This window comes from Elephantulus edwardii, unplaced genomic scaffold, assembly GCF_000299155.1.
Source record: "Elephantulus edwardii isolate Elephantulus edwardi_28Jun2011 unplaced genomic scaffold, EleEdw1.0 scaffold00087, whole genome shotgun sequence".
NCBI lineage: Eukaryota > Metazoa > Chordata > Mammalia > Macroscelidea > Macroscelididae > Elephantulus > Elephantulus edwardii.
In genome coordinates this window covers 12,865,389-12,876,415 of record NW_006399837.1, presented here as the reverse complement: position 1 = coordinate 12,876,415, position 11,027 = coordinate 12,865,389, and the positions used below count along the sequence as shown (strand labels likewise).

Sequence of the window (11,027 nt, the reverse complement as noted above, 5' to 3'; positions counted from 1 at the left end):
CTCCACCAGTGTGATTAACTGCCTCTGAAAACCCACCGGAAGTTCAGCTGTAGATTGGTTTCAACTCTGTGGTACACAACAACAACAACAACAACAACTACATATATATACAGACACACACACATATATACACACACATATATACATATACACACATATGTATATATATGTATATATGTCTATATGCATATTTGTGTGTGTGAATATATATATGTATAAATATATATAATATTTAAAAACTGCTATTACTGGAGAACTTTGCTTTCAAATGAATAAAAAAAGTAATTTATTTCAGGCTTTGTGACTGCACAGGTGTTCTCAATCGATTTAAATCCGTAATACATTGTCACTCTTGGATGACTGTGTTACAACCCAGCAGTATCATTGTATCAGACCCTTTGGAGGCTTGCTTTTTACTGACTTGGATTTCTGACTTAAAGCATTAAGATTAACATATTAAAGAACTTAATATGATACGCCCCTCAACCTCTTTATCTTTAAAATACGTGTGCCTATGTGCATATGGATTTGTGTACAAAGAATCAACATGAAGGATTGTTCTGGTTCTAAAATATGATCCATTTAATTGGTGCAACCACTCTGGAAGGTGGTGTGACGCTTTCTCAAAAAGTTGGATATAGAAATACCATTTGACCCAGCAATTTCACTACTAGGAATAAACCCTAAAAAACCCAGAACTGCCACCCAGACATATATATGCACACCCAGTTTATTGCTGCACTGTTCACATAGCAGGAAGATAGAAGCAACCCAATTGCCTATCAGCAATTGAATGGATAGAGAAGCTGTGGTATATTCACACAATGGAATAAGATGCAGCACTTAAAAACAAGGAACTCATGAAATATGACACAAAAATGAATGACCCTGGAGGACAGTATGCTGAGTGAGATATCTCAGCCACAAAAGGACAAATATTGCATAATACCACTCTTATAAAACAGGATTGATATGGGGGTTGGGAAGAGGCCAGGAAAAGAGGGGATAAATAATGAACCCTGCATTGAAATAGATGAGGGAAATTACTGTCTAAAAGAAATATATGATTAGGCATTATTTGCATGACAAAAGTCCAGAATAAGAGGTGTATAGAAAAGTGGACTGGGGGGAGGGGGGGCGGAAGAGGGAGGAAATTGTGCAACAATGAAAGAATCTTTTTAAGGAGAAAAGCGAACTGAGGGAGGATAGGGAGGGAAATGTGCAATAATGAATGAATGGAAATCCAAGTTTTCTGCCAACTTTAGTTAAAATATCAATTAATAAAATAAAAAAATCCAGTAAAATTAAATTTTGTTAGTATATGCGGGCTAGGATGCGTGAGTTCAACAATTTCTGCATGTGCAAAACTCATTACCGTTGGTTACATTACACCTTGTGCTGCCAGCCTCTCTGTTCTTTTTCAAAATATCCCATCCTGAACTTACTGCCCTCGAAGCTTCTCATGCAGCCTCCTAAGTCGCTGCTGCCAATTTGATCTCACATAGCTAACTCTTCAAAAGAGTGCAACATTCAAAGTAGACATACTTTGCTAATTAACATATGCTATTGTTGGATTTTTATTTTTTTTTTAAAGACCTTCGGGAGTAACTTTGGCTTCAGCTTTAAAGTTTAAGAATTCTTTCAGGGCAGTAGTTTTCACATTTCCCTAATGCCTTTCTTATACATGGTCTAAAGTGGCCAACTTTCTCGACCTGAATGTTCGAACTTCTGCTCTCTCTTACAGATGGCGATGGAGGTATTCAGTCTTAGGTTCTGAAGGTTCTGATTAGTATTCAAGAAGAAACACAGACTTAATGCCAAAGCAAAGTCTTTTTTTCTGCAAGGAAGGGTTTTGTAAAATGAATTCATTTTGATGCTGTGATCCTCAACAGCTTTGATTGTTTCTAGCTGTAAAAGACAATGAGATTGAGAAGCGGCTGGGAGATTTCCGCTGAAGACCGGGGCTGCCTTGGTGGGCGGGCGAGTTGAGTGCATCTGTTCATGAGGATGGTGATGGAGGTTGGGGACTAACATAAAATGTTCCCCTTGTTCACCCAGGTTACACCGGAGAGCTCTGCCAATCCAAGATTGACTACTGTGTCCTGGAGCCATGCAGAAACGGAGCGACGTGTGTTTCTGATGTCACTGGGTTCACCTGCCAGTGTCCGGAAGGTCAGTAGACTCACTCAGGGATACCTTTTTGTCCTTTTTGAGTTGTAAACAAATTAGATTCTGCTTTTAATCTCTGCACAACTCTGTGCGAGAGTCCCATTTTGTTCTAGTCATAAAACAGAAATAGGCGGTGACTTAATTTTTAACCTCTGTGCTATACTGTAGGAGCCCGGATGGCACAGAGATTACAGCGCTGGGCAGTGATCTCCAGGTCTATCTATGGACTTTCTTATACATGATATTCTGTTATTTTTCATTTCTTTTCTAATACACGTTAGGGAGCTCTAGTTGTCTAATGGTAAGAAAGCTGTGCTGCAATCCTGAAGGTACACAGTTCGAGGCCACCAGCTGCTCCACAGAAGAAGGATGGACAATCTCCTCTGTGCGATTAACTGCTTCTGAAAACCCGCAGGAGGGTCAGCTGTGGGTAGGCTCTGACTCTGTGGTACATACAACAACAACAACAACACAGGTTAGGGAGCTCTAGTGGCCCAGTGGTAAGAAGCTGTACAGCAGTCTCAAAGGCCTGCCCTTCAAATCAGCCAACTGCTTTGAGTGAAGGATGGGCAGTCTCCGTCCGTGGGATTTACTGCTTCTGAAACCAGCTAGAGGACCAGTTATGGGTTGCAACTTGACAGCACACCTCTACCACCACCAGCACCACCACAACAACAATACGAGTTTGTTGATGGTGATGCGTGATTTAGGCATAAAGTCGGGCATCAGACTAGCAAGCCACTCTCCAATTGTGCAAGGTGTACTGTGCACAGGCTTTTCAGCCTTTTAGTCCTCAGTTTTCATCAGCTGTAAAGTTGAGATGCTCATAATAATAGTGCGGGCCCTGGTAGCTTAGCAATAAGGAGTTGCTCTGCCTACCCCAGGGCACGTGGTTTGTATTATCGGGAGGGAGACGGGCAGTTTCCTCCCATGTCATTGCCACACTGAAATGCCCCTGGAGGGACAGCTACGAGTCACTTCCAACTCAGTGGTTCAAAGCAACAACACAAAAATAATACTGACCTACAAGAGGTGCATAAGAGCCCCAGTTACATAGTGATTAAGACCTTGGCTGCTGAACGAAAGGTCAGCAGTTCTAACCCACAAGCTGCTTCCTGGGAGAAAAATATGGCAGTCTGTCTACTTCCAAAATCTACAGCCATGGAAACCCTTTACAAAATGGTTCTCCTACATAATCCTAAAAGCCCACTGCTGACTTCTCAGAACCAACTCATAGCTGACCCTCCAGTGGGTTTTCAGAGGCTGTAAATCACAGAGGAGGAAACTGCTCATCTTTCTCTGAAGGAGCAGGGGGTGAATTTAAACTGCCTGCCTTTGGGTTGGCGGCACGAATCCTTACCCTCTAGCCCACCAGGGATCTCCTTCTACATAAGGTTGCTGTGAGTTAGAATTAATTTGACAACAGTGGGCCTAGTCTTTTGATGGTAATATCTTGGAAAAAATGTTTGCATGTTAGTCTTAATAGGACATCCTGTTATTTTTATTTGTATGTTCAAGAAGAAAAAGACTCTATTGGTGAAGTTTTATTTATCTTTGTAACTTACATAAGTTGATATATATATGATATACATATGTGTGTGTATATGTATATTTTAATTTTTTTAAAAATATCAGTTAACAAGGGAGCTCTGGTAGCCTAGTGGCAAGAAGCTACACTGCAATCCCAGAGGTGCATGGTTCAAATCCACCAGATGCTCCGCTGGAGAAGGAGGGACAATCTCCTTCTGTACCAGTCAGATCCGATTTGACAGTACACACACACAAAATAATAAAAGTATCAGTTAACATAAAAATCATTGCCTCTCTTTTACTTTAACTTTAAAAAGAAAAAAATTCTGGTGGGAGTAATTTCACCTGCAGAGGCAGGTGGGTTAATCTCATCTATTGAGCTGATGTTCCGGAAATGATTTCCACTTTGAAGAAGTTCCATTTCTGTTTCTGCTTGAGGGAAGTTATGGAAGGGATTACTCTAAACCTTTAATGTTGTAAGGATAACATGATATTAGAGCTCTCTTTCCCCCCTAAACCAGTGTATAAGCTTCTGATCCACAGAAATGACATTGACAACTATATAAACTTGTCACATCTTGTGCAGAGAGTAAACAAATATATAGTCTGAGAGTCTCAGAAGATTTTCTGAGTCAAAGTCACCCCTGGTTGGTGTAGCTTAGAGGTTGGAGAAGATCAAAGTATAGAAGATGTAGGGCTGAGAAGTGGTCACGAGTCCCGGGTAGCTCAGGTGTCTGACGTTACCTGGGAACAGCAGGACCCCGGCCCTGCTGGTAATAACAAAGCCTCCATGGGGGAAGGGAAGATTCTTCTGTCCCACCTTCTGCTCGTTCTGGGCTAGTGGGGCATAGCCATGAATTGGAAAGGACTGGCCCTGACCACGTTGAATCAGATAATCATATGCTCTACTGTGCTGGGATGACTCTCACATTCCTTGTCAAACAGAGCATCCCACGATTTAATCTGCAGTATAGTTGCCGTCAGTGTCTGCGTAATACTTACACGCCTACACGGAAGACCATTTTATAGGATTATTGTTCAAATTTATGCAGCAACCTGTACTTCTGAAGATGAAGAAACAATATACTTTTTCCCCAACTTCTATTGAAGTTGTGATTTCTAGGGGTATAGCTATACAAGAAGAATGTATGAGCAAGAGCCTGTGGTGATGAAGGAAGAAGCTTAAACTGCTCTGAAGGAATTGGCAAAAGACAGGGCACTAGGAATTGATGGTATATCAATTGACATATTTCAACAAACAGACACTGTCCTGGATGCACTAAGTTGTGCCAAGAAATCTGGAGGACAACTACCTGGCAAGCTGACTGGAAGAGATCCATATTTGTTCCCATTCCAAACAAAGAAAGGTGACCGATAGCATGCGGAAATTATCAAACAATATCATTAATATCACCTGCAAGCAAGATTCTGTTGAAAATTATCCAAAAACAACTGGAATAGCACATCAAAAGAGAACTGCCAGATGTGCAATATGAGGGATATTATAGCTAATGTTAGATGGATCTTGGCTGAAAGCAGAGAATACCAGAAGAATGTCTATCTGTGTTTTATTGACTATGCAAAGGCATTTGACTTTGTGGACCACAACAAACTGTGTCTGACTCTGAGAAGAATGGGAATCCAAGAGCACTTGATTGTGCTTATGCAAAACCTATACTTGGACCAGGAGGCAGTCATCAGAACAGAGCAAGGAAATACTATGTGGTTCAAAATTAGGAAGTGTGTATGCCAGGGATGTGTTCTATATCCATACCTTTTCAATCTATATACAGAACAGATTTTCCAGGAGGCTGGGCTCTATGAGGACAAATGTGGCATCAGAATTGGAGGAAGACTCATCAATAACCTGTTATGCAGGTAACACAACTCTGCTTGCTGAAACTGAGGAGGACATATAGCACTTGCTGCTGAAGGTCAAGGACTGCAGCCTTCAATACGGATTGAAGCTCAATGTCGAGAAAACAAAGATTCTCACCACTGAGCCAGTTGGCAGCATCATGACAGGTGGTGAAAAGATTGAGATTGTTAACAGCTTTAGTCTGCTTGGTTCCACAATCAACACTCTTGGTACGAGCAGCCAGGAAATCAAAAGATAAATTACACTGGGAAAATCTGCTGTCAGGGACCTCTCCAGAGTATTGAAGAGCAATTATAACAGGCTGGAGACCAAAGTGTGCCTGATTCAGGCCATGGTTTTTGCAATTACTCGCTATGCATCAGAAAGCTGGACAATGACTAGGGATGATAGAAAGAGAATTGATGCCTTTGAGCTGTGGTGCTGGAGAAGAGTGTTGAATATACCACGGACTGCTAAGAAAACAAACAGGCTCGTCCTGGAGAGGATTAAACCATGCTGCTCCTTGTAGGCAAAGATTTGGAAGCTTCATCTGACATACTTTGGACATGTTGCAAGGAGGGACCAGTCCTTGGAGAGGGCTGTCATGCTTGGGAGGGTGGGGGGACAACACAAGAGAGGAAACCCCTGAATAAGATGGATTGACTCAGTGCCTGGGGTAATGGGAGTGGGTGTGTCAGAGACAGTAAGGTTGGCTTAGGATAGAGCAGTGTTTAGAGCTGTTGTATATAGGGTCACTATTAGTTGCAGGGGACTCAGCAGCACATAACAACAAAGCACATTGAAGTTGTCAAGAATTTCATTTTATTGATATTCACAATTAACACCCAATGGGAGCAGCAGACAAGAAATCAGTCGCTGTATTGCACTGGGTGAATCTGCTGCAAAAGAGCTCTTTTGAAGTCTTTGAAAAGCAATAATGTCATTTTTTGAGGTCTAAGGTGCACCTGTTCCAAATCATGGTGCTTCCAGGTATTTTATATTTATGTAAACGACTGGAAAATGAATAAGAAAGACCAAAGAAGAATTGATGCCTTTGGATTCTGGTGTCAATGAAGAACATCGAATATGCTGTGGACTGTGAGGAGAATGAATAAATATGTCTTGAGGAAGTATGACTGGGACACTGCTTAGTGGCAAAGATGTCAGGACATCATCTCACATACATGGACATGTTATCAGGAGGCACCAGTCGCTAGAGGGGGACATCCTGTAGGTAAAGTCGGGAATCAATGGAAAATAGGAAAATCCTCAGTGAGGTGGACTGATACATTAATGTCGTGGCTCTAGCCTAGTGATGGCTCTGAGGTTCATGCAGGCCTAGGCAGTGTTTAGGTCTGATGTCCTGGTCGGGTTACTGTGAGTTCTAACTGACTCAAAGGAACCAACAATGAGGCATGGCTCCGAGAAGTCAGAGTAGTACAGCCAGTTAAGCATTTGATTGCTAACTTAAAGTTGGGGATTTAAGCCTGGAAGTCTGCTGTCATAAATATTACAGCCTACAAAACTATACATGACATTTCTATTCTGTACCATGGCGTCACTATGCTTCAGGATCAGATTTGATGCAAGCACCCACTAAAAACAACAGTATTTTAGTTCTGGTGTCTTAACCACTAACCTCTGACTTCTCTGAATATATTTCTTTTTAAAATGTAAATTGCATTGTATTTACTGTAAAGAATCTCTCTGTGAATCTAAGAATCACTGTTGGTTCCATAGGTTAAGTGTAGGGAAGCTACAATGCAAAAGGTTGGTAGTTCGATCTCACCAATCTCTTCTTGGGGGAACCATGTGGCAGCCGTAGAACGGCCAAGGGGCAGTTTCACTGTGTAATAGGGCCGCTGAGTCAGGATGGGTGAGTTTTGGTTTGGTAACCTGCTTGTGAATACAATACATGCAAAGTTTGTTGGGTTTTAAAACTCCTACATGCCCCTACTGAAATTTTTCAAGTAAGGAAAAAGCTAGATTTTTGTTTAAGTGCTGTCAAATCCATTTACAGCAATCCCTTGAAATTCTGGAAGCTGCTGGAACGGGGTTTTCCCTCCGGACAAGACTCATGACACAGCATACAGGCTTATACTCTCACCCTTTGCTCTTTTCATCTTCATGTTCTTTCCTTCAAGGACCTGGGCCATCTGATCTGGGCCAAGTCCCTGGAGGCTGAATTCCTTCCTGAGTAGCCTGTCTCTCTCTCTCCCCTGACTTCTTCCCTCAAGTTCAAAGTCAGGCCAAAGGGAGTCTGGTGTGTGTGGTGACCTTCACTGACACTCTTTTCCTGGAAGCTCTCTGTCTTTCTTGCATACTTAGATTTTTATTCTTTATCACTGGGCTTTCTGTTTAATTTGTACAGGCTTCTACTGGGCCCATCTTTGAAACATAGAATTTCAGATTCTGGTTACGGTGGAGGTGATAGGAAAGAAAAAGGATGGCTTGGGTGTTTCCTTGTGTGTGTTTAATGGCAACAAAAAACAAAAAGAAGAATTAAAAACGGATTTTTTTTAACCTGTGCATTTACTCCTTACAGCGATTGTCGTTGTGTACCGCAGAGTCAGAACCACCATAGAGCTGACCCTCCAGCGGGTTTTCAGAGGCAGTTAATCTCATGGGAGGAGGTTGGCCATTCTTCTCCCACAGAGCAGCTGGTGGCCTCGAACCACGTGCCTTTGGGATTCCATCCTTCTCCAGTGGAGCAGCTGGTGGCCTCGAACCCCTTGCTTTCAATATTGCAGTGCAGCTTCTTGCCACTAGGCCGCCAGAGCTCCCAGAATAGTGCCTGTAATTAGAACTCATGTTTGCTGTTGTTTGAACCCACCGGGTGCTCTGTGAACAAAGATGGGTAGCTTACTCTGATTCAGATTTATAATAGTCTTGGAGACCTGACAGAGGTTCGCTTTGAACTGAACTTGATTGGATGGCAGTGGGCTTGTTGTTATCCTGGAACCCTGACGGCATAGTGGGTTAAGTGTGTGGAGCAGCTAGCAGAAAATTCTGTCGTTCATCCCTGCTGGCCAGCCCATAGGAGGAAACTGAGGCAGTCTGTTCTTTTGAGATTTACAGCCTTGGAAACAAACGAGGCAGTACTGCTGTTCTTGTGGGCTCATTAGAAAGTGGAATCAATTGAAGAGTTGTGATTGGCGTTGTGTACCATCAAGTCAAAGCTGGGTCATGGCTGGCCCTGCAGGAGGTTTTCAGAGGCTGGAAATTGCCTGGGAGGCGATTGCTCACTTTTTCCTTCCGGAACAAGCAGCTGGTAAATTTGAACTTCTTGCCTTTGGGTTGTCGGCACAGTTCCTTACTACAAAGCCAGTGAGGTCGATTTGCTGTTACCGTTATGGCTGGCAGTGTGGTTTAGTTGTAGAATCCATGCCTTCCATGCAGGAGATCTGAGTTCAAGCCAGGCCAGGGCTCTTCATGCTCAGCCATTGCCTGGATGTCACTGGAGGTCTGCAGGCAGCCCTGATGGTGAACAGTTTTTAGTGGAGCATCCAGACGGAGACTATGAAGAAAGGCCTGGAGATCGACTTCTGAAACTCGGTTGATGAAACTTCACGTGTATCACATTGATGTGATCTTCCCTGGTCAGGGATTACCACATGCATGGTCGTGTGTGTACATCAAACAAAAACATTCTTAGGACTATTATTAATTGACCGATGATTTTATCAAATAGGCAATAATTTAGTGGAACTTTTAATTTCTTCCCACCTTTGCTTCCTTAGACAATGGAAGAGATTGACTCTTACCTCTACTAGATCCTGTTCTTAGATATCTTTCAGTCAAATGCATTCTCTAAGAACCCCTTGCTGACTCAATAAATCTCACTTCCAGTAATGTTTATAGAGGAAAATTTCATAACTGTTAAGTGACACTGAGGAAGACACAGGGTTTAATCCTGCATGTCAGACTAGGTTCAGTCCTGCTGCAACAAACATCAAAGATCTATCCAGACAATTCTGTTTTTCTGCATTTTTCAGCCTAGAGTAATCTAGCCATAGAAATTGTTTCACCCAACTCAAATTTCACCTGTAATCCTGTTCATCTTAAAACAGATTTACAAGGAAATAGCACATGTCATAAAAGTTATCCGACATAATGTGTGGTGTTCAGACACTGAGTGTATAACCCAGTGAAGATTGAAGAATGATTTAATTTGGGGATTTGGCTGTTTCCCCATCCACCCTGAGTATCCTGATATATGTCATCTTGGTAAAAACACTCCCAGGACCATATAAATTGGCATGCATTGCCATGAGAGACGTGCAGTGTATCCTCGTGAATTGAATAGACCTGAAAACCTAGTGTTCTTTTAAGTGCTGGCACAAGTCCTAAATTATTACAGCATTCAAGAATGGCAGCAACTGAGATGGCTGGAGTTCCAACTGGTACGTCACCACAATTAGAAACAAGCTGCTAGTTAAGACTTACTGAGTGTCAATAGTTTTCTTTGTCTGTTTGGTTTAGTGCGTGCTGATGACACTCTTACACCACTGGATTCACACTTCTTCTTCCTCTTCTCCCTTCTCTGTATCTTCATCCTCCTGCGCCTCTTCCTCCCTCTCCCTCTGCCCTGTTCTTCTTTGTTTAAGGCAAGTACAGTTTCTCTGAGATGGTAGAAGGCAAGGTGCCTCAGGGGTTTTATGGTCTTGCTTCATCCAGCAGAAGTTAATTGTTAGAAACACCCAGATTGGTGAATAAACAGAGTCCCATGAGTTTGCTCTTGTCCCATGTCCCCTTTTGAAATCATTCTGCTGCCTAGTTAGTGCTGGCAGGTGACAGTTGTTGTTGTTAAGTGCCGTCAAGTCATAGGCGACTCATAGTGACCCTATGAACGAAAGTCCTCAACACTTGTGTGACTTTCTTCCTTTCTCCTGGTTCATAGGGTTTCCGGAGGCAAGCTCTTTACGGAAGTGGATGCCACTCCTGCTTCCAAGGAAGGTGACAGGAAGAGGGCTTAAATTCCAACGAGTAACAAATTAATATTGTTATGTGCCATTTCGTTGGAACTGACTCATAGCAGACCCTCCAGTGGATTTTTAGAGGCTGTAAATCGTATTGGTGGAGATTGTTCGTCTTTCTCGCTTGAGGCAGCTGGCGGATTTGAACTACTTTTAAATAGTTCATTGTCTGCACTTCTTCCAAGATGGATTTTTTATTTTTGGAAGTCTGTGGTATGTTGTTCACTATTCTGAAAACACCATCTATCTTCCTTATTATTCCTTGTCCATGGAACATTTGAAAAGACAGGAGTACCTTGGGCTTCAAAGCACCATTTTTGTTACTTAGCACTTTTAGGAGGTTTTTGACAGCAGATATGCTCCAGTTGAAGGTGCTGTTTTGTTTCTTGACTGCTGCTTTCATGGGTATTAATTGTAGAAAAAGGATGCCCTTGATTTTGCATTTTTGTCTAGAATTTACACTTCCTGGTATGAGGATCTGTTTGGGAGGAGCT

At 42.3% G+C, this 11,027-nt stretch overlaps 1 protein-coding gene across 1 annotated transcript in view; it reads left to right on the top strand.

Moving 5' to 3' along the window:
- Positions 1–11,027, top strand: part of DNER (delta/notch-like EGF repeat containing) — a 435,255-nt gene that overhangs the window by 311,832 nt on the left and 112,396 nt on the right. The window contains exon 10 of the mRNA XM_006890327.1: positions 2,059–2,172. Within this exon, the coding sequence (XP_006890389.1) occupies positions 2,059–2,172 (114 nt within the window). The remainder of the gene's footprint in view (positions 1–2,058; positions 2,173–11,027) is intronic.